Source organism: Mesoplodon mirus (genome assembly GCF_964341445.2).
Source record: "Mesoplodon mirus genome assembly, chromosome: 3".
NCBI lineage: Eukaryota > Metazoa > Chordata > Mammalia > Artiodactyla > Ziphiidae > Mesoplodon > Mesoplodon mirus.
In genome coordinates, this window is record NC_138978.1 from 62,301,809 (window position 1) to 62,326,781 (window position 24,973).

Genomic DNA, 24,973 nt, shown 5'->3' on the forward strand with positions numbered 1-24,973 from the left:
ATCAAAAATGTCTCTAGACATTGCCAAATATCCCCTGGGGGGCAAAATCACTCCTGGTTGAGAACCCCGGCTTTATCCCAATCACTCGGGCTTCGGAGAAAAATTCATACCCCACTAAGCCAATTTGCGACACTCCCTTTTCAGAGTTTGCAACTATGGGGATTCCAAGCTCTGAATAATCCATAACCATCACAGTTGCCTGCATGCTGGACTGGCTGCATCGGGCATCAGGTTGTCATCTACAAATTGTAAATGATTAAAACAGCTACCAATCGCTGGGTATTTCATATGTGCCAGGAAGTAGGCTAGGGGATTTAACTGGATTGATTTTCATTCTTATACAGCAGTAAGTGGTAGATATCATTATCTCCATTTAGAGATGAGTAAAATGAGGCTCTGAAAATGTAAATAACTCAACCAAGGTCACAGCCAATATAGGGTTGAGCTGGGGTTTGAACCTAAATCCATCTGAGTCCAGAGTCTCTCTCTGTCTCAGGTCACACTATTTCTCCTAATGAGAAAAACCAGTGCGGACATATATGCGAAGTACATTTGGCGTAAGTTACATGAGTTAAAATGGAGAGGCCAGCACACAGACTGTTATAGAACTCAGTGCTCTCTGAACTAAGCTGATCACCAGTAATAGAGGCGTGTTTGTTCTAAGGACACTGACAAGTTGATTTTTGAATTATGGATTTTCTACTGAAGACAGGAAAATGGTGGTTTCCTCTAAGCAGAAACAACAAGCAGTAGCTGGTTGCCATGGTAGCAGAGGTAAACTTAATCTTGACTGGGAATACAATCACCAGACAGGGACAGCAAGATTCTGGTAAGGAATCTTACCAGACAATGGTGTTTTCACCTGGAAAAGGGAAAGTCAGAGAGAAATGAGAGGCATCTTCAATTATTTGGAAGGCCACCATCTAACAAAAGGGAAGCAGCACATATTCTAGATTATTCCAAAAGGAAAGTCCAGGATTCATGAGTGGAAAATACAATGTGGTAATGGAAACCAGTTTTCCATTGAATTATAAGAAAGAACATTTAACCATCATAGTGTTTCAACTCGATTGAAAAATTAAACAATTTTAATTGTCTACTGAGCAACCGTCACTGGAATGGAAAAAAATGCTGCCAGGGAGGTCGTCTGTGTTGGGGAGACCCCAGTGTGGGTGAGGTTAGACTAGACAAATTCCCAGGCCCCTTACAAAACAAGAATCTCTGTTTCTCTAAAGAATTGGGAAATTGTGGATTCCTGCTGAAAACAGACAAATGGAGGGTGGGACAGGTGGGGATCTCCACTGGGCAAAAAGCACCAGCATTAGTTCATCGCCATAATAGGAGAGGTAGACTCCCATCTTGCCTGGGAAGAAAATATCATTTAAGTGGTACCAGATAAGAGGGGAAGACCTTGTGGGGGATTTTTTTCTCTTCTGAATAGATGAAGGGGTAGGGCAATAGGCTTTTTAAAAAAGGACCAAGAATCAAGCAGCTCTTTCTTTTGTCTTCCAACCCTAATACACTGTGATGCCTGTTTCTTGGAATTTACAGCCAGCTCTATCTGATTTTAAAAATCCATTCAATTTTTTAAAGAAAATAGACAAACATCCAGGTAAGGAATAGCTAGAATAACAGTTGACAGCTTTCTTCTAAACACTGATATTGCCTTTGGTTTCACTATCCTTGACTTGCCCTCAACCAACAATTCATTATAAAACAACTCACCACCAGATTCAGGGAATGGCTAGGACAGGGCTAACCTCAACCTTTCCTCTTAGAAAACCCACCACGTTGTAAATTTGCTGGACCTGTCTTGGCAAATAAAATTATTACAAAGTCAACTTCTGCTAAGGCACACAACCTCCCTTGTAAAAGGGAGGAGGTGCTAAAATAATAACAGGTTTTCAAAAAAAAATACTGATTCATCTTACCATATTATATATGAATAATACATTAAGAGAATTTTCCCTATCTCTTCATCTCCAGGGCACTCAAAGCGTTTATATTCTCATTGTTTTACACCCATTAAGTGGGTACCAAAGATTATTATCCTCTTTTGATTTCTAAGAAAGCAACTACAGAAAGATTAAACAAGTAAGCTGTCCAAGTTGCTCAGTAAATTGAGATGTTTGGAGTTGTCCACTCAGTGCTTGTTTTAGGGACTTAATACTACAAAGTGACTGAATCCTAACTCACCAAAACACCCACGTCTTACCTATCTCTTCCCCATTTCTCACACATGCATGAAATTTTCATCAACTAAGCACAAAGCTGGCACCATGTAGATCTTGGACAAGGGTATCCTATCAGACGAGCACCATGTCTGCAAGAAGCCTGTCACCACACCTGACTTGGTGTTCCAACCAGAATCAACCCACTACTTTATCAAGTGAAGTTGATTCTGCCTGGCCATGTCTGGGAAATTTTTAACCCCTCGATTAGCTATTAACAATTGGTTTCACTCAGACGAGACAAAGGACAAAATAATAGTGGTTTAAAAAAAAATGCCTCCACCATTCTGATTACAAAGGAGGCATGATTAACGAAGTTCCCTTTGTGTCCAAGCTCCATTCTGAGAGCCAGAGAAAGAGACTTCCACCCCCCTTTTTTGATTGCTGAGTCTTTTCCTACTTGTCTCATCACCCACACAATCTGTTCATAGCCCAAAGAGACAATCCAGCCAGTCTGTGGAGAGTTCCTAAAACATTTATGTCGTGAAAGCAGACAGGATGAACAGGACCTCATCTCACAAAGGATGATGGGACATTCAGCAAAAGAGTTCACAAAGGGAAATACAGACGGAAGGCCCTAGGCTGAATGGATTTGCCCACAATGTCTAACACAATGCCGGTCCTTATGGGTATTTGTAAACCTTCTGGTCAATTTACAACCACCCCCAGGTTTTGTCCCCAAAACTCCACCGCTTTTCGAACTTACAGTTTTTAAAGAAAATACAATTATCCAGTTAAAGAAGTCCAAATCAGTGCTTTAAGGATCATTCAGTCTCTCTAGACCTTTAAACATGAAAACAGCAAGTGAAACAAAGATTCTAGTTCCAGCTCAACCATGTTAGTGGGTCAACATAATGCATATAAAACACTTAGCACATTGCCTAGCACATAGTAAGTGCTCAATTAATATTACCTAACATTTTTACCACACCATGCTCTGTTTTATTAATGATATTTTTATGTATGTCCTGCCTGTCTACTCAGCTAAAATGGTGCCACCTCATTTGTCTTTGGTACATTACAAAAGATAAGTGCCTTGCCTTCATACACATCCTCTTATTTACTGATTTACAGATCTATGGTAGGGTACAGACAAGATACTAAAAGCAAACCTAGTCTCATAGCTGGTGAGAAATAGGTTCCCTGAGATCTCAACTCATTAACTTCACGCTTTCTTTCCATGACACGACAGATGAGCAGATTATCATGATTTCTGCCTCTTTATGTTCCCCAGAATTTAGCAAAGTGCTAAGATATACCTTAATCACCATCTAAACAAGTTTCTCATCTGCCAGTAACCTAAAGACTCTGACGACTTACTTTAATGCCTTTAACAAAAAGAAAAGAAATGGGTGGAAAAAGCCAACGTATTTGGCTTTGAGAAAGACATGCCTCTGTCTTTATGTGCCAAGGAAAGCATTACCAGGTCTACTCAGCAAATAATCAAAGGCAGGAAGAAGCATGAGAGATTAAATGATATGTCTAAGGAGGCAAATGGGGCTAGAGCCAGATCTCTTGATACTCTACTCATAGCTTTTTCTATTAAGCTAGCTCTTAATTCAGTGCCTTGAATGACGTGAATCTTGTCTTGACGTGAATCTTGTCTTGAATTATGTACATCAAATTGTGCTTCCAATGACCACCCACACTGCAAAGGCCCAGGTCAAACTCCCTAATTCTTCAAAAAAATCTTTATATCTGATCTAAAAAATACTTAGAGCACTTAATCCATTTCACCCACTTTGACCTTGACAACAGACTGTCTTATTTGATCGCTCTTATCTCTCTAATCAAAGTTAAGTTGCCCAAAGGCAAGATCCATGTGTGCATTCCTTCTGTAGCCCATGACTAACCCAGGTCAGGGATTGTAGTAACATGTGCCAGATCATCCTTTGTTCTGTCTCACAGATTTCTGGATGCCCCAAAGAAACCTCAAGCCACCATAATACCTACTCAAGTTTCCCAACCATCCCCCCAAATACTAGCCTGCTTGGGCAGTCATTAAGCTTCTCCTGTGGTGCCATCAAGAACCTCATTTTAGCTGCTGGGACATCCTCTTGCCATCCATTTCACACACACATCTAGCTCAGCAGGAGTACATGTTGCAATGAGCTTTGCTTCAAAGCCAACAGCCTGGCCAAGTTCCAAGAATTGTCACTAATGATCTTCACCAGCCAGTTGGTGCTCCAACCGTGACACAACACACACACACACACACACACACACACACACACACACACACACCATTTCAACTATTGCTATAGTTGGAAGAGCTGCGCCTAACAGAAGTTGGTTCCATACCTAATTTTATTTTTTAATTGTTACCAAAGACCTAACATGAGCAAACTCTTCAAATACACCTTCTACGATATAGCAGCAGTCTCCATTGACCTATCTTTAAACCAAAGGCATAGTAAGTAAATCAGTCTGGGGTCTTTTGGCTGCAAAAGAAAGGAAACCCTGCACAAAGCTGCTTGAGCAAAAATTAAATTAATCAATTAGCAAGGTGAAGATGAAAAATGTCCAGAGACAGCATAGTCTTTAGATAGTGGTTGTTTTGAGAAATCAAATTATATCAACAGATCTCATCTCTCTACGGTCACTGAATTCTATCATATTTTACTAGCTTCATTTTCAGACTTCATTGGAAGGGCTCCAGCAGTTCCAGGCTCATATTATCTGGGTTCAGGTTCAGTAATAAACAGAGAGGACATCTCTTCCTGGTAGCTTCCACAACAAATCTCAGACTTCATTCTGATTAGACTAAATTGAGCCATGTGTCCCCTGTGGCTTGGTCACATGTCCATAACTGGAGTCAGAGATGAAAATTCTCTTAAAGCACATGGTCTGAGAGTGGGAAATGGGAGGTACCACAAAGGAAATGCAGGATCCTGCTATCAACAGAATTAGGCTGAACCATCCTCCTCCGTAAGTCTTCCCTTTTTCCCTAATCTCTAACAAGTTGTATTACAAGGATGATCAACTTTGAAAATAGTATACTAAAGGAAGGAAACAACCAGGCAAGTCACAAAAGACTATAAGTAGCCAATAAGCATATGAAAATAGGTTCACCCTCACCAGTAATCAAAGAAATGTAAATTAAAAGAAAAAGGGCTTCCCTGGTGGCGCAGTGGTTGAGAGTCCGCCTGCTGATGCAGGGGACACGGCTTCGTGCCCTGGTCCGGGAAGATCCCACATGCCGCGGAGCGGCTGGGCCCGTGAGCCATGGCCGCTGAGCCTGCGCGTCCGGAGCCTGTGCTCCGCAACGGGGGAGGCCACAACAGTGAGAGGCCCGCGTACCGCAAAAAAAAAAAAGAAAAAAAAAAAAGAAAGAAAAAATATTCTTGGCACATTAGCAAAATTTTTATAAATAAAATTAATACCCAGTACTGGCCAAGATGCAGGAATATGGACACTCCTAGGATTGACTTATGAGGTATATGTGATGGTTATCATTGATCTCGAAGGGCGAGATGGAGATTATCAAAATCTTTAAAAATGGGCATGATTTTTGACCTCAGATAAATTCACAGAAGTGAAATTGCTAAGAAAATAATTAAGGGCATGAATAAAAATTTAACTACAAGGGAGCTTTTCCCAGTAGTGCTATTATGTAGCCCCCAAACTGGAAATAACATCAATGTCCAACAGTAGGAGATTAGGTAAACTAATTACGGTAATCCATTCTATGGGCTATCATACCAACACCAAAAATGGCTTTTCAATGCATATTTGTTGGCATGACTTTAAGGGAGAAAAGCATACCATGGAAGAGTTACTAAGTGGGTGACCATACCACAGCACCATTTACTAGCTAAAATTAGTAAATTAATTTCACTTTCATCTCTAGGTGCTCCCTGGCTCCTTCTTTAAGATTTTCCATAGGGTTCTAAAGACCCAGATCTGCCCAGGGAAAGGTCAAAATATCTGGACACCTTCAACAGGCTAAAATTTGTTGTTCCTTCGAAGAGATATTTTTGACATATTTGCTTAACAATTGTTTAAGGGAGCAGCTGAGTGTTACATGGGGAAATTAAACATGATGGACCACAGGTGACATGTACTTGTCCTAGAAGATAGCTCAGAAAGTAATGTTTGGTTAATATACAGCAACTTCTGTAAGAAATAATTCTCTATATTAAAAAACTAAGCTTTTTACTACTCTTTATCCTATATCATCATGTAGCAATTAATCTTCAAATCCTCAGAGTAACTCCACCACAAATAAATCTTACCAAATCAACCCTTCTCAAACAAAACTAACCACAAACACAGCTATTCTCCATTTCAGTTTCCATAACTTTAAAATGTGAATAATCCTGGTGGACTGACCTGTCTCAGAGTGCTGTTATTAAGATCAAATGAGATCATTTATATGAACGTGCTTTGAAGAAAGATAAAAGCACTATACAAATATGAGGTATTAGGAGTATGAAGTCATCACCTAGGTTTAACATGCACTTAACAAAGCATCCCTGAGTCTATGTCTAGTCTTTGGCTCTGCCATAGCCTTCACGTTCTTTTCCTGTAGTCATTTCTGAAAACCAGACGTTGGCCTGCAGAGTTTCCCTGCAACAAAAGGATAGGGCCCTCTCTACTTTCAAATTGGAATAGTGATTATAAAAGCATGGTGTTTCTAGCTGTTGAAATGTAGGTAATTAAATAATGGGGAGGAATGTCAAAGATAATCCAAAAAGCAGACAGACATGCTTGGTTTAGACCGGAGCCTGAAATGGAAAGAGGCAGCAGCATAAATGAGTAGAGGGGTTAAGGGTTTTCATGTTATCTCATTCAAGCCACAGCAATTAAAAATCCTAAAAGATGTAAACTTTTGAGAGTGGGAATTCTTTGAGAATTAGCAGCTAATACTAAGAGTAATATTAGTACTACTAAGTACTCTCAGTGCAATATTTTGTAGCACTCCAAATATCTTCCCAAAGGAAAGCATTGCTTTAAAAAAAACAAAAAAGTTGTTTCTTGGTAGGGCTGTGCCCTTATACTATGGACTTTTATAGGGTTTTTTCCTACAGTCTTTTTCCCATTGTGAAGAATGGTAAAAGTTTAAATGAAACATGGATGGGTCAATAATAAGCACACTGAAGTTCTTAAATTCCCTTCTTTTTAAGCCTCCACCCCAATTACATCCCTCCCTTGAGGATATTTACAATCCTCTATGACACATGCTCTGTACCTTCTTGGTTCAAGGAAAACACACCTACAGCATTTCAAATTAACTACTGACCCTTACTCTCACACTATAAACAAATCCTTTTCAAAATCTCAATTGCATTGTGTCCACATTGATTAAAGCTTGAAGCCTGGTGACCTCATGTGGTGTTAACTTCTCCCATGCACCAACAGCATTCTGCCTTTCTACTCAATTACCCCCTTTGGTGCCAGAGGATCGCTACCCAATGAACATACACAATGGACTTCTGCTTCATTACACTAACCAACAGCAGGATAGAAATAAGCAGAAGAGGAATAAACAAGCTAATTTATCATGAGGACAGAGCAAGCTTTCACCAGTCTCGCCATGGAAAACTTCAGTGGTTAACAGGAATATCAATAGTCTGGGGGTGATGTTTATGATCTTACAGATTGCAGACAGAGCCAAATAGACGCTGGTGATTAAAGAATTTTGCAGATTAGCAGGTGTGAACACATGCACACAAAAACCATGCCTTAAAACTCTGGGCTCCTACATAAAACCAACTGAATAATTATTTGGGAAAGCACAACCCAGGGCTTTGGATAATGTGGACTGACACCCTGGTAATTTGCCCCAAGTGTTCGACCTAACTGTGGGGTCCCTCTTATTCATCTTTGACGAGGTGGTCAGGAGGGACCCAGCCTCTTTGTGAGAGGGGTCTGGATAACCCCCTCCCTTCATTAGGCATGGCAAGGGCACAGTGGCTGATTGAATTAACAACTTTGGAGGGCTTCAGTCCCAGTTCCCAGACATTAGCACCATCATCCAGAACAAATTAAAAGTCTCACAGCAATTAAGCAGATTTTGAAAATGAATTTCCCATGGTTCAATGGTTCAACAAGCAATCTTGAGTTAAGTATGAGAGAAGAGTCTTAGAAGGAGAGGAGGAACTGACTGCTGAATTTCCAAAGAAAACACATAATTGGTAGAGGCATAAACAATAAACGTCTGAGCCTCTGCTAACTAGGCTTTTACATTTCTTTTATATAAAATTGGAAATAGTCACAGAAGTGTGAAAAAATAAAAAATTAACACGGAATTGTATTAAAATGGTGCATTTTAGGAGGATTCTTTTCCTTTTTTCTTTGCTTTTAATTCCTTTAACATCATTGTGTTCTTGCTTAAAAACAAATAAAATTAGGAGGGGACAAAAATGCATGTCTCTAGTCACTAGCAATCTAAACCCGACCCTAGAGCCACCTACATCTCCCTGAACCATTGTATCCAGGTTCGGAGCAGGCAGAAAACCTTTTATGTCAGCTCCCAAAGGACTCTGGGTGATTTAACACTGGGAAATCATTCTTGGGTTAAAAGAATAAGACTAATAATAAAATAACATGTAGCACATTCTATGTGGTTACAATTTGCAAGTTACTGTACACATACTTTTCATTTCACAGATTATTTCATTTAATCCTCACAGCAATGTCACAAGCGCTACTACTCCCATTTTACCCAAGAGGTAGGTGAGGAAACTCTGGTTCTGAGTTTAAATAATTTGTTCAAGGCCACATAGCCACCAAGGGGTAGAGCCAGGATTTCTATCCAGTCCTTCTGAATGCGACGCTCTTGCTTATATTTAGAATAGCAAACTTCTATTTCCGCTGTGGTTTTACCTAGCCTTTAGAGCAGTGGATAGGTTCATAGCGTACACACACACACACACGTCATTATTTTAGAGGGAAGGCCTGCATGATGATGTGATGACCCAACCGAGGAGGAATTCCTGTCGCCTCTTTCAAGCCCATTTTCTCTCCATCACCACCGCCTCCTCTCCCCTGACTCTTGTGTCAGCTCTGTGTCCCCTCCCCAATACTTCCACCTCTAGCTGGAAGGTCTGGCTAAGAGAAGTCCAAGTCCAGCTTTTGCATAGCTTTCTCCTTGGTTTTTGCTTCCTTCCCTTTCAGTATACATCTGCTTCTTAAATCTCTGTTCCCACCTTTCCACCTGGCTCCACTGGAAAGTCAGCAGGCCCAGGCTCCTCTTTGCCTGCAGGCACCTATTCCACACAGCATGTTTCAGTAGTTCAGGAACCTGGAAGAATGTGTGGATGAATTCATTCCCACCCACCAGCTCAACAAGCTGAACACAATGGGATGCAGAGGTGGTTATTTGAATGTCTTATGCTTTCTTGTCAAGGGCAGTTATACAAGCTGACATCACAAATACATTACTGATCTCTAAGAAGAACCATAAATACATCTGCAAAATTCTTGGAAGGGAAACTCTGAAAGATGAATTTTCCATCTTTAAAAGTTTATAGAAAATTAAGCAAATTATGTGATCTTCTTAAAGAAGCCCCTAAAAATCAGCTCTCAGGGAGCAGAAGAAACACACTTAATTCTTAAAGATAATAAATCACAAAATTCCATTATGGTTCCACATTCCATTTGAATATTCAAGATTCATGTACTAGGGTGTCCCTTTTTCCCAGCAAACTTTATCAGCTAGTATGGATAACCACAATCAATTTTCTGCCTTTATGGCCAAATAAAGACCCAATACATAAATCAGGCCTAGTAGTAATCACTGTAACACTAGGCATAGGTAATGAAACACTCCCCTAGCAGTCAGGAAACTTGGTTCAAATCTTCTCTCATTGCAACTTCTCTGTGCTTTAGTTTCTATTATACAACATAACAAGAAAAGGTCCCTTCCCCAAACTCCTCAAACTTATAATTTTATAAATCTAAGCATATAAGTCATGAAGGTGACATAATCTTTTAAGTTCAAGTAAGTAATAAGAAACCTGTCCTCATTTAAATTATAAAAGAATAGCCCAGAATAGAGCGTTAGAAATTTTAGGGCTGACCTTAAAGTTGAAGCATTTTAGCTACCCCTGCAACAGGTCCAAAATGCAAGGCATTTATCTATTTCTTCAAGAAGTATTACTGAGCACCTACACTGCACTACCCTGTAGTAACCACTGGAGATAAAGATGAGCACATTAGACCATCCTTGCTCTCATGTAGTTTATAGTCTTACAGGGATTATATTTTAACTTTATTTTTCTTTATAATTCCTTATAATACAACACAATAATTCTAGCTAAGGTTTCAGAAGTAGTTAACATTTTATAAGAAAAAGATCATTTCTTTCCTTGAAGCTTGACTTTCAAAGGTCTTTGTCATTTATATTATATCTAGAAGCAAAAACATTTCCCAGTGGATGATGACTTCAATTTTATAATGTAAAACAGAACAACTGGGATTTGCCAGGCAGCAAGCATGGATGGAATCTCTCTTCCACATATTGAGTGGTATTCATTTAAAAGTCAAGCTACCTGGGCTATATATGCTATAAAGAGCCATGAATACTGGCAAGCATTTTAAAAGGCAAAATTTAAGATTCAAATTAAACCTTGGTGAAAACTATCACTAACTGGATCAAAAAGTAAGTTACCTGCTCTAAGTCACCAAATGTGTGGATGACATGCTTCTTGAACTGCTGGCTTGCATGGATTATGCTTAATGGGAAGGCTATCAAGCAGGGTGGCTGGGTTTCTAATTTTATGTAATTCACTAAGAGGCAGAAATAAGCTGCCATGAGCCTAACTAGACATGGGATGACTCAAAAAAATCCTTAAAAAGCTAATTAGTGACGACTTCTAATTCAGGGAAATGTCTAACATATATTGATGGATCTAGCACATATGCACAGGTAACATATTCTCTCATTTAAACCCATAACCTCCTGTGAGGGAAAAATGTTTAGACGAGGAAACTGAGGCTGGCTCATAGAATGTAAATGGTTTGTCCAAGTTTGATAACAAACCGGATCACACCCATTGATCAACCCAAAAACCACATGCCAGCAGTTAGAAATCTGATCACTTTAAATCAGTAAGTCTATCATTGAACAGAAACATCATATGGAAAACCTTGAGCCAACACCATGTTGTTTTGCAGCGTGACAATTCCCTAGGAATCTTATAAGAAGCCCAAGTCATTAAAGGCAACTTCTAAATTCCTGTAACGTCACTGCTTAGCTGGGAGAGTTACTCTAACATGAGATGCACAGAGAGCTGGCGGCTTCCCTGGACAGAGCTGGTATCAGTACCTAACCACATCCTGACCTGGAAATGTTGTCTTCTCAAATATATACTAGTGTTGATTTTGTTCAAATCCCAAGCCTACTGCTCATCCCTCTCCCAAACTATATTTTCTCTCTTTGTCTATTTTTTTTTTTTTTTTTTTGCGGTACGCGGGCCTCTCCCTGTTGTGGCCTCTCCCGTTGCGGAGCACAGGCTCCGGACACGCAGGCTCAGCAGCCATGGCTCACGGGCTTAGTTGCTTCACGGCATGTGGTATCCTCCCGGACCGGGGCACGAACCCGTGTCCCCTGCCTCGGCAGGCGGACTCTCAACCACTGTGCCACCAGGGAAGCCCTCTCTTTGTCTTTTTTAACAGGTAGGTGGGGTAGAGAAGCAACATGAAAGAACTCTCCCGATCTCTAGAAAAAACTAAGATGCTAACTGAAAGGGGACCTTAGCATACTTTTAGTTTAAAAATCTCAGGCATCTACAAATTATTCTGTTTCTTTCTCTTTCATCAACTATTATCCAGAAACACCACATGCTCATAGAGCATAACTCTGTTCCATTTGGGCATGTTCAAAGAACGATGCTGGCCGAGGATTTAACACAGGCTGGCTCGTGAACATGCAAACGCTGTACAGTTAGGAGACTGGGTGACTGAACGGATGTCCAAGGCCCTGGAGTTGCCTGTCACAAGCCCCTCCCCACCTCACCCACTGCCACCTCACAATTCGGAAGAAGCTGATCCCTTCTAAGTACAGATGTGTTCTTTAAGTGACAGCAAGGCCCCTGGTGCAGTCTCTTTCCAAAGCCTCAGTAAAAATCTTATCTACAACTTCCTTTTGCCCAGGCACGCAGAGGCTGAAGTCAGAGCCCATTTCACACAAGCCAGAACTAGCTCAACAGAGCAGAGCAAAGAAAGGAATGTGGGGATGTGTCTTTTCTACATTTGAGGCATTCCGTTCTCAGGCGAGTTCTAACCTAAATGAGAGCAGATAAAATATATAAGAACCTGGAGTAAAAGGAACAGAAAAAAGTCTTGATCTGCCTTGAGAGAGGGCTGGGTTTCACAAATATGGATCCCAACTTTCTGGTTGGGATCACCTGAAGGCAAGCATGTTAAAGAGAGAATTAAAAGAAAAAAAGTTCATTACAGCTAAATCAGAGGTGCAGAAAAACAGTGCTTTGTGACTCTGCTTAGTTTCAGCAAAAATAAGAGAAGTAGAAGAATCTACCCTGTCATACCGGCACCTCTGAAATCACAAAAATATGCTTGTCAGACACAACTGCATAAGGCCTTCAACAATTTAAGCCCTGTTTTGGCAATTTGAATTTTCTACTTGCAAGTACCTTCAGAGTGCAGAAATGGCAGATACAAAGGATGAGGAACTTTGTTGTTTCTTTTGTATGTAAAATAGACCCAGAAAATACAGGGCATGTCACTTCCCCTAAACTCACTACAACTTCAGAATTATGCCTGCCACAAACATCCCCTGAAAGCACAAAAGTTAGTCACAGACGTTTAGACAAGGAAGCTTTAGACTGATGAAGTCTTTAAACATGAGGATGTCACTTTGGGTTGGATTGGTAAGGACCATAGTGCACAGTTTTAAGTTTTAAATTTACATTTTCTCAAGCAGAAGAAAGGGGATGTACCACCCGCTCAGCAAACAAGGAAGAAATTTACCTTTATTTTTGTTTTTTATTATTATGTGGTATTCTTTAGAATCCACATAGAACAGCTTAACACTCCATATAATCCTATTGCTTCATCAGAAGTTAGCTAAGAACATTAAGTACACAAAGGCAAGCAGAAGACAGTAAAGTTATTGCTACTTTATCTTCAAGTAACAGGAAAGTCAACAGAGCTTTAAGAACCACAGGTTGGGAATTTTCTGCACGTTAACTATACGACGGAAATCAGATGATCTTCACGCTGAAAAGCAGAAAGAGATATATGCTTGGAGTGCTGACTGGCATTAGAACCTGAGTCTAAACCAAGGCTCTGCCTCTAATTGTGTAAACTGAGCCCCTTCCCTTTCTTGGGACTCGGATTCGTCCTCAAAGGAGGTAGGACAAGATGGTCTCCAAGGCCCTTCCATCTTTACAATTTAATAGCAACAAGCTTCACAGCTTCCATTCAGGCCAGATACCACCAAAGGGGACAGACACAGTGGATCCAAAAAGCTGCACTCATGGCAAGTGATAAGATCACAAAGCTTTAGAGTGGAATCAATTAACATACCCCAGCCTATAATGTAACGATGCCCCTGGAGGGGGAAGGGGTGCTACTGCTAGGTGTGAAATGACTTGCCTATATCCAGAGACCCCAGAACCCGGGGCATGCTCCCTTTCTCTCTAGGTAACATGTCCTCATGTTACCTACCACACATCTACATCTCTCTGCTGCCAGTGAGTTTCTGTGGCAAATTGTCCCAACTGCTGTAGACTTAGAAAATGGCATAACCAACCTCTATTAAAATTGCCTATAAAGCAAAAGTAATTAACCTGGAGCAAAATGTGCATGCTTTAGGACAATGATTTAGACTCATGTTCTTTTTAGCTAGTTATCTGCAACAATATTAATATCTACCATTTGGGGAAGGCTCATTCTGAGACATACAGTTATAATGGGAATTCATGTTAGAAAGCAGGTTGACCTCTCTGGGCACCTTCAAACTCAAAATGAGTAATGTTTTGGGTCATTCCACTTCCCTCTGCCTAAATAGATCCATGAATCTGGAGGTGTTTGGCAAAGTGGTGGTGACTCAAGAAAGAAAAAGAATAGAAAATAAACGACGTCAAGGCTAAATTCTTCCAGATCTAAGAGCAGAGAGGTACAGAGAAAGAAAAGTAGGAGAAATGGATATGGGTTAAGCAGATGGTTTCAGCAAAATGTCCTCTGGGAATCAGATCTCTGGTGGGCCTGGCTCAATGAGAAACCCAAAGGGTGCCTTATCCTCATGATAGTGGATTCTTCACTACAGTCATCCATGAAATAGGAGGCCTCTGCCCCACATCACAGTTGAGGGTGGGAGCCAAGGAGCTTTTGTGACTTATTTGCGATCACGGAGACCACAGATCGTCTGCAGAGTTACAGCCAAGTTCCTCTCCACTACATGATGCTGCCCTGAGACCAGGCACTCTCTCCCTGGGAGGGGCTCAGTCCAAAACTAAAAGCAGCAGATAACTGGCCCCCAACCAGCTCTCATGAGCTTAACCTCCTTAATCTGGGGCTTGAAAAAAAAAAACAAAAAACTGAACCAATCATTTACAGACCGGTTACCTTCTTCATAAAGAAAAATCATAATGCCTTGCCAAAACAAATGTAATAACTTGGCATCTTCTTTCAATTTCTTCTGCTTTCTTGGAAATGTGTATTTATGGATATAGCCTCTTAGTTAACCCAGGGAATTAACTAGAAGATTAAGAAGGCCCTATAATTCCGGTGGGCCAGTGAAGAAAGAACACCCTTTACCAGGGAATATTAAAAGAATAGAGTAGAAAAGAAAAAGAGGGAGCAGAAATTGCACTTGAAGGCCCAGGATTTAAACAGGCAAGTAGAGAAACACTAGCTCAGCTTGGGAGGAGTGGGTGACATAGGAAGTAGATTTTGGAAATCCAGGCATAAGTTATGTCCCAAAGAGACGTTCTCATATGTTTATAGGGGCCTTAATTTTCCTTTCCTGAATCCATATTCTACTCCTATCTCCCTTCTCCACACCCACATTCCCCCCTCTCTTGTATTTAACAGCTATATTCAGGACCTATTGTGTATGCTAAGTCTAGCTGGCATTCAGGTCGAAGCAACTCTTTGACAAGTTTTCAATTACAACTCTCAGTTACTCTTTGCTGTGTGTAATAATTTCTTTTTGGGGGGGGCTGGGGTGTAATTTCTTCGGGTTCAGCCCTCTTCGGCATTGCCTGCAAGCACTGGCCAACATTTACAATAGCTGGTGAAGGAGGTTAATATATTTTAGGAATTGGGATCATTTGTATAGGAAGTAACTAGGTCAATGAATAGTACCCAGGCAGTGATGGGAGTACGTGGTCTGGGAAAGGCGTAGAAGCAGAAAAAGCCAGTCTGAGCTTTCATCTTCTATTGAATCTGTGTAGAATGTTTCATCACACTTGACTCTTTGTTTCCCATAGAAATTGAAGGAACAATAGGAGGAGAGTGGCATTAGACTTGAGAGCATGGCTTGATTCAGTTCAGGATCACGAGCTTGAATGCCAGCCCTCTTATTTACCATCTCTGTTAACTCTGAAAAGTTCCTTAAGTGAGCCTCATGCTCACCTGAAAACTGGAGAAAGTACCTGCTCCTCTAGGTTGTTATGTTCATTAAGTGAATCAATACATGTAAAATGTTTTCCATAGTCACCCAATAAATCTTCAAAAAAGCAACAAACCATAATTAGCCAAATCCCTCACTACTGGTCAGATGACACTCTGATTATTGCTTTTGCTCCTCAACAAAATTTAATTATGGGTGGAACATGGTAGGGTGGGAGGGATGGAGGGGAGGGAGAGGTAGTGCTAAAGGGCTAAAGAACCTTAGGATTTCTGTATTCTAAAACATATGAGTTGCTCTTTTCTGTTATTTATCAATTCTTTTTGATTAGCCCTATTATGAAAAGGAAAAAATGCAAAACATTTCATCATCAAGTTTGAGAAGTTCAGTGCCTCAAGCTCCTCCTCCCCACTCCCATCCCTATCCAGTCACTTTTTCTGGGAACCATCCACATCTGGCACACTTGTCTATTCTATTGTGCCACCGTTACAACACCTCAGAGAAAACAGAAGACAAATGAAATAGACGTGATCTTTTCACATCTTGATGCTCTCTGTCTCCCTTCATCTCAGAGTCTCTATTAAAACTGAGGGCAGTAAATCTCTCAATAGAGAAAATCCATCAGCATTTTTTTCAATAGGACATGTACCTATTCATGGCGTCAGCATGGAAGCCTCCAGTTTGAAATGCCCTCGTTATTATGCATGGGTGTATATATAAACAAAAATTATCCTTTGGGGAAACTGAATTTTCAACTTTCAGTAAGAGGCTCTTCTTTCAACTGCTCTCACTGCCAATCCACACGCTCTAAAAAACCTCTCCAACCTCAGTTGATTTCTCCTCTCCTCTTCCTTTGAAAAAGTCCAGACTTATATAACTGTATAAATGTTAAAACCACTAACTAGATAAAATAAAATTGAGTAATCTTCCTTAAGGTAGCAGAACTCAAACACTTTGTGGCTAATGAACTTGGCTGCTCAGCCAGTTGGATTATTCATAGAATTATGGGGACTGGTTAAAACCTGTAAGAAATTGGTTGGACTGGCATGTATAGACTTCTCAGAAGTTGTCCTCCCTTAGCTGGGTCAAGGCTCTGCTTTATTAAGTACAGCTGGACTCCATTTCACTTATCATCAGATTTTATACTTTTTCTTTTAACATGTTACCTGTTGGTTAGAAATGAGAAATTGGTTGCATTTGCAGTGTTACTTATCATGTCTGTCTACATTCAAACCATTTCTATTCAGCCCTAGAAGGCAAGCCTTTGGGAAGTGGGGTCAGGAGCACCTAATGGTTGATAATTCTGGATTGACTGGAATCCAATCTGAGTTTTGACCCTGACTAGCTAGGTAATCTTGAGCAATTTTTCTAGACCTTTCTGTACCTCAGTTTACTTATGTGTAAAATGGGTACAACAGTACCAATGTGGCAAGGCTTTGCATGAATCAAATTAAACAAAGTCTGGCACACAGTACATATTTAACACATGTTTAGCATTATTTATATTGTTATATTAATATGTTAAGATGAAATATTAATATAACCCTTTGGCTTCTCATTTCACATGTTCTCAAATTCCCAGTAAATGAGTGAGAATTATCATGATATTAAAAACCTCATCATAAGAAATCTTTGGCTAGTGAACTTGGATTAAGAGGGACTCTTTTCTACCTCTGGCTCCCCGAGGTTACTCAGGCTTCAAGTCCCCTCTTTCCTAAGCTCTAGTCAGCATTGTAGCACTATGCTGGGTACACATTAGGCTCTAATCAATATTTTGCACACTAGGTAGGTAACATACATGAGCTCTAAGCTAAGGACTTTCACACAATTCCAAATTCTAAATCTCCATAGAAACACCTTTATGAGGAAGATAAGGTAAGAATCTTTCCTCAGTCTACATGGATTAAAAAAAAATTTTTTTTTAAGGCTGCATTACTGCAAAATGTCAACTAGCTAGGGAAGGCTTTGAGTCTAGATCTGGGTTCCAGGCAGGGGACTTGAAAACCTTACAAAGCCACACTATTATCTCAAGGAAACGTTTCTCACTTTGAACAGGGAAAAGGGAAAGTTCCAATAGAAGCCTAGACAGGCTGTGCTGAATGATTAGATGAAAGCATGATTAGAGACTGTCAGCACTAGCATGACTCTGTTGCAATAACCAAGTAGATAGCTTAGATCGTTTTTTAAAAGTCAAATAATGTAATTTCAATTACAAAAAATTTCCCACTCTTTACAAAAGAATTTTTGAGGTTGCACAGTACTTCTACAAACCATATTAGATACTCTGATAGTTGACAAAGAAAAAAATGACATGGTTTAGTCAGATATGAAATTTTACAAAATAAGAATCAAATACAGAAAAATGTGGAGTAACATCAACCAAAAGCAAGTTCATTAGTTCTTTTCTCAACAGATACCCAAACACTGCAGGACTGCCAAGTATTGCATTATTAATATATGTTAAAATGTAATAAATACTACCACAAGTTTAAAACCTAATACATTGGGAAGCAAACACTTATATACTCTGCATAACTGTAATTTTATCTAATTTCTTAAAATCCTGCCCCTTTCAAGTAAGTGATAGTAGCAGAAACAAAAACTCTTCATATTAATGGACCACAATCAAAACCATCCATAGTTTCCATTCAAACAATAATAGCACAATAATACGGGCTATATCATTGAAAAGCAGTAGATAAGTCTATGCTAAAATTGAGAAAACTGATTATATATGTGTGTATATGTATGTGTATTATACATGCATACACACATATAATATTCTCAGCAATAAAAAACAAGAAAAGGCTGCTCACATACTAAGCCTTTGAAAGAAAGCAATCCTTCCTAAAAAAATAATAATGGGCAATTTGTTGATACATATTTGTGTTTAAGTTTGGAATATTCTAATTTATGGGTATGCTTAAAACAATGCAATAATTTTCTATTCATCCAATCCTGATCTTTATACTCTTACCAGTTTTAGAACAGGTGGGAACGGTGACCTGCTTTTCCAACCATTATATCTCCCAGACATGACTAATTTGAAGCTGAGCAAATTGCACATAATAGGCCAGGGAATCAAGTTCATGATTTTTCGTCGGCTGCACTCTTGTTTCAGCACACATGGTCTCCTTCCCCTCCCCCCTTCCACCACCCCTGCAGCTGCTTCTCTATGAACTAAACTCACCAAACGTGAAATCAAAGGAAAATTATTTTTTAAATTTTCTGCAGGCTTATTTTTAAGGAGGCTAAAGATTAAGCTATATCTCTAAAAATATTTTCTTTTCCTTCAGGGGTTCTTAAATTTTTAAATGAATTCTAAATACAAAATAAGTTAGCCACTTAAGAAACCTTCTCAATACATAAGAAAACAATCAGATGCATGATTTTATAATGACTCAAAGTTTTTACAAAAGCATGGCATAATTCAGTGAATTCTTAAGTACCCCAAATTCTACCACATAAGATATAGCTTCCCAGAGACTTCTTGAAAAATCCCATTAAAGGCTTAGCAGTATACAGACCCTGGCACAAAACAAACAAAACAAGCACAAAAACAAACCAAAAAAACCTTGGTTCTAAGAAGGCTGTTGGAGCAGGGGAGGATTTAAGCTGACTAAACCAAAACCCAATCCCTCTTATTTCCTTTTTACCTAGTGTTTAAATTTTTCCGCATCAATTCTAGAAGGCTACAACCAAACACCAGTCTGAATGCCACATAAAACTTAAGCACTGAAAAATTCATACAATTTCACAACTGAAAGGAATCTTAAACTCATCAACCTACCAATGAGGAGACTGAAGCCTGTTGGTTAACTGAAAAAGTGCCTGTCACCTTGGGTGCATGGTTTGTCATTATTGTTTGGGAGGGGGGGGGTGGTTGATTGTTTTTGTTTTGCGTCTGCGTGTGTGGAGTACTTACAACACCCTTACCATCAGGAGCTTTTCCATTCGGATCCTCCCCTTTCTAGGCTAGGCTGTCATGTTTCCTTTCATCTAGGACAACAGTGATCAAAAAGGAACTTATATACCAAGGCCAATTCAAAGTGAAGATTTCACTTTCTCACTTGGCCTCTGCAGATGAATTAGAAAGACAATGCACACCTAAGACATCGGGATCAATAGGGTTGAGCAGTGAAGAAGTTCTCTTCTCACTGGGGAGCGTGGAAGAGGAGGTTTCTGGACTTTACTTAGACTTTCCAGCCTACACACTTCTCCAGCTACTGATTCCACTCACTCACTTTCTTGAAGTTCCATCCTTTGCTTAGTTTCACCTGCTTTCCAGTTTAGGGAAGTTTGGTGGGAAGACATATCACTTACCTTTTGTCGATATTTATTTCCCATGTTTAGGTCTTATAGCATAGCTAAGTTCTTAGATTTGTTTAACAGCAAAAAAAAAAAAAATTACTCTACAACTGGTTGAGGTAAGGGCTAAGCCACTATTCAAGTGTTGCGGTGAAATGGATCTGATCTTTTCAGCCTTCAGGCCAGAACTAGGGACATAGCCTTGGCAGCTAAGGAGGAGAGGTAAGAGGTAAACGTACACAACAATTTCCCCCAAGAAGTGTTATACAGAGATAGTTTTCTTTTTCAAGCAAAGATGGAATTCAATCAGTTGATTTACTGAGGGGAATCTAGACCTATCACTAACTTTTTGAGATTGTTATCAGATATGGTCACTAATCAAGTTCTCAGGGAAAAACAACCCTTGGCACCACTTACTCCAAACAAACCCCTCCTTGAATATACAACTGTTCTGATCGTATGGAAACTCCAATGTCCAGCAGCCACTCACCAATGCCCTTGGACCTTCTCCACAGTACTAAGATTCCAGAAATTATGCTAGTTCCAGAAGTGCCCTAAGAAACCTACAACAGTGGATAATGGGCTAGATCAACTTTAGAAAAAGAAACACACACCAACAAATACCAGGGAACTATGTGTAATGGTTCACTGCTTGTGCAAAAACCTCAAAGAGGATGAAGGTCAGACAGGGATAATAGGCCAATTTAATTCTGAAAGCACAAGGTGCAAGAAATTTTAATTATGGTCTGCCACTGAAATCACACAAGATCCAATGGCATCTAACTGCAACTGCTCATCAAGGGAGACAAGAGGTGTAATTGTAACCGCTGAATAATCACCGTGAGGGCACAGAGAAGGCTGCCTTCAGCTCCCAGTAGAGAATGTATTAAGAGCCTCGAAAAATCCAATACAGGGAAACATGGAGATTGCACGTAGCTAAACAGGAGCTCCTAACGGGAGGGGTGGGGGGAGGGTTCCAGGAATAAAAAGATTAAGCTGTTTGACCCAAATTGAGGATACGAGCTTGGAAAACTCTGAACCTCCTTCTGCTTTGTGGATACACACACAGCGAAAGGCACGATCTCCTCCAGAAATTTCTCTCCTTGGTGAAGCTTCACCCACTCTCCTTTGTTTAAACAATTAGCTTGGATGTTACGGTGATTTACAAAACCAGACTCCCTTTCATTTGTTCCCATCAAACCCAGTCTGGAGACAAAACGCCAGGCACAGGACTCGAGGTGCCCAAGCCTGTGCAGCTCTCACGACCACGACACCCGCGCCGCGCGGGCTCCGGAAAAGGGACGCGCGCAGAAAGCCCCTCCGTAGACTCTCCACTCCGCAAAGTTTTACGGATCTGCGAAATACGGAAGCCAAGCCTCTCATCCCTACCCGTGGCGAAGTTGGCGCTGAAGTTTGCGCCGGGACGTCCTAAATCTCGAGGGTAAGGGGAAAGCGACTGTGCGGAGAGGCGGGAGGATGGATGGAGATGGAGACACGGCGAGAAGAAGGGAGTATTTTTGAGTGGAAGGTCTGTGAAACCATCTTCTTCACCCGGAAGCGTGTTTGGCTCGAGAGGTCCGGGCGATGCACGCCAGGGGAGGTCTCCCAGGGGGGGAGCTGTCACCTGCGGGGGGCTGCGGCGGGGCGCAGGCCGCCCTCCTAGGCGCCAAGGTAGGACCCGGGGCTCCAGACTCACCGGCTCTCGGAGCTCTAAGAAGTGGGGGAGGGGAGATTCGCGAGAGGGCGGGAGGCCAAAAGCAACACCTTTCTGATACGCCTTTCCCCTCCGACCTCTCCAACTTCCCGCAGCGCCATCCAAGGACTTTCTCCCACCGTACCTCACCCCATCCAGGCTCCAGGCCAAGGCTCGGACCTTGCGGACGGCCACGGCGGGGCGTGGGACGGGAGTGCGACGAGGAAGCCGAGGGCACGAAGGTCAGGACCCAAAATGCAAACTCTCAGCCCCCAGCTGAGACAACCCAAAGCGTTTACACATGCAGAGATCCCAGCCCTGTAACAGGGCTCTCTGGGTTTGCGCCGGGCGCAGTTCTCTGACTCTTCAGTTGTTCCTAATAAAGTCGATTACGTTGCCCTCCGGGAGCTGATTGGGAGGGAAGCGAGAGGAAAAGGGGGGGAACGCGGGAAAAAGCGGGGGGAGCGGCAATCAACTTTGTAACCCAGCGCTTCCTCGCGCGATCCGTCGCCATGCTTAAGATTCCCACCCCCGCTACCCCCCTCCTTCCTTTCAAGTGGATACTGAAACTAGGCCAAAACTTTTCCCCCTCCTTTTCTCTTAGCCACTAGACTGGATTGTGCCCCACGGAGCCCCATGGAGCTCTGCTTTCTTAAGCACAATAGCCGGACTAATTAGATCATAGAAGCAAGGCAGTGATACTGTAACAAGTAGCCGAAGAGGCAAAGAGGGAAGGGGCCCGAAAAGAGAGAAAAGGGGGAAAAGTTTACAGCTCTCGCACTTACCCATCAAGCCTCCCACCAGAAAGGCGATGATTTGGAACAGGAGCAGAATCCCACCAACAATGCACAGCTTCTTGGTGCTCATGTTTTCTATAATTGCCCCAGCCATTTTTGCGCCCCCCTTTTTCTTTTCTCCTTGAAATAAATGTTTTAGGGTGTGCTTTTTGCTCCCTTTCCTCTCACGCTCCCTTCTCCCTCGCCTCCTTTCTGGGCGCTGCAAAACTTCAGGGGTGCGGGAGCGCGGCGAGGATGGGACCGGGACGGAAGACGCCCGCACGGATTCCCCCGGCACAGCCGGCTCGGGCTCCCCCAATGCCAGGAGCTGTGATTGTGGCCGCTCCGCCGCCTGTGGACGCTTAAAGGAGCAGGGAAGCGGATCACATGACGCCGCCTCCCTCCCTTTCTTCCTCCCTCCCTCTCGCGCTTCCTCCCTCCCTCCCTACCTCCCGCTCTTCCACTCCCTCTTGCCCGCCAGTGCGGGGCTCCGAGCTCTGGCGGGTGCTGGTGTCCGGCTCCCGGGTCTGGAAGGCAACCTGTCCCGCCAGGGGCTCGTGTCGTTTGGGGGCTGATGTTGTTGTTTAGTGGGTTCCCCCTACTCCGCTTCCCACACGTTTCCTCTTCTGGTGCGAGATTTAAATCCCCCGTGGGCAGCTCGGCAGACCTTTAACTTACGCCTTGACTTTAGGAAATGGTCCCCACCCCCAACTGCTAGAACTCTCTTTAGGAAAGAGGAGGAGAATTTTTTAAAGGGACCCAATAGATGCTTAAGTCAAAGCACGGAGATGCGGAATAAAGTCTCAGCTGGGCTTCCTTCTGCCTGATCCCAGCCTCGTTATTGGGCAAATACCCAGCTAAATCCCCCCCACTACACCCCTTGGGGAACCCTGCGCTCCAGCCAGATCAGGCCACTGTTCATTACCACATTATCCCCCCATTCCATAGGTTTCCAGAGCCTTAACCCTGGCTCTTGCCTTGAAAGAAAATATATTCTACCCCATCGGAGTTTTAAACCTCATCTAAAAACCAGCTCGCCTGAAAAATCTTTCTTACTTTCCAAACCACCTCCTTTTAATATCTCCGGGCATTAAGCCCCTACAATTCCTGTGTTTACGTTCTTACCTCCTATTGCAAGGACTTGTGTGCACACGTTTGTCTCCACCATTTAGCTGTAAACTCCTGGGGGATAGGGACCGAGTGCTCTTCATCTTTGTACCCCCCGTGGTGCTTAACAAAATTCTAGCTCTAGTAGGTCCTCTGTAAAGTTTTGTGGAATGAATAAATAAGTGAATGTGAAAGCAAGCCCACAGTGTGCATTTCAAAAGCCTGAGACCTTATTTGCCTTAGAGGGAACACATATTAAGTTACAATGTTTGTCCTCTCTTTGTAAGGATATATTTATATTTATGCTTAACTTCCAGGGGGAAAGGTAAGTGGGACTCTAGAGATTTCCTGCTCCATCAAGTCTAAATTCCTGGGCCTGGCTGTTCCACGTTACATAAACTAGCCACTTGACCAGTATAACTCACATTGCCCCACAGACCCTTGGTTTGGTAACACCCTATTCTCACACATACACAGTTTCCACCACCCACCACCCCTTACATGCCTAGTTTCTTGTCCCTCGCCTCCACCTACACCCTCTTCATGCCAAGGGAATATGCCAAGCCCTGTCTCCTCCTCTACTCTGTTCCTGATTTCTCGGTGCCCTTATAGAAGATGCCATGCAGGTTACACTTAATAGAAGTGTTCGATTCTAATCTCCAGCTAGACCAGGAACTCCTTAAGGACAGGTGCCAAACCATACATATATAAAATTCCATCTCCTTGGAGTCTAACAGTTTTTAACAGTTCTGGGGATACAGTTGTTATTTATTTATTCTTCCCTTTAACCAATAGGCACATATTGCACCCTTAACTTGTCCCAACTTTTCTTTTCTAAGTACTTGAGGATACCAAGATGTGAAGACACTTGCCCTTGACCTGGAGGAGCCCCAGACTAGCTGTTATTCACTGAATAGTGATTAACCATCTTTACTTTACAGAACAGCAGATCAAATGGCAAATGGTCAGAAATAGACAGAATTGTTGTGAACAATAGCGGTCAGCACTTTGGTACCCAAACATAGATAGACCAGCGTGGGTTATTTTTGCATTCCTTCTTTACCTTTTCAGAATCTTACATCATTTTTTTCCCGGTCAGAATTAGTTCCAGAGCATCATAAAAAGAAGTAAGAATGTCCTTCTCACCTTACTGCTAGTTAACTCCACATTCTGTGTTCTCATCTCAACAAGCTGGCAACTTCCACACATTTAAATAATAATGCCTTAGGGTTAGAATTCCTTTTTTTAACATCAAGGGATATTTCTAAAGTAAGGTTGACAGGATTCAATATCAAGATTTACTCTCCATTTGATATTA

The 24,973-nt window shown here is 41.7% G+C and overlaps 1 protein-coding gene across 4 annotated transcripts in view; it reads right to left on the reverse strand.

Annotated features, from left to right (window-relative positions):
* WLS (Wnt ligand secretion mediator) overlaps positions 1 to 22,923 on the reverse strand; it is a 106,157-nt gene extending 83,234 nt beyond the window's left edge. The window contains exon 1 of one of the 4 annotated variants that reach the window (XM_082612404.1): positions 22,558 to 22,923. In XM_082612404.1, coding sequence (XP_082468530.1) covers positions 22,558 to 22,663 — 106 coding nt within the window. In that variant the 5' untranslated portion in view covers positions 22,664 to 22,923. The other 3 variants (XM_082612405.1, XM_082612406.1, XM_082612407.1) reach the window with 3 other exon arrangements.
* Positions 22,924 to 24,973: the final 2,050 nt, after the last annotated feature.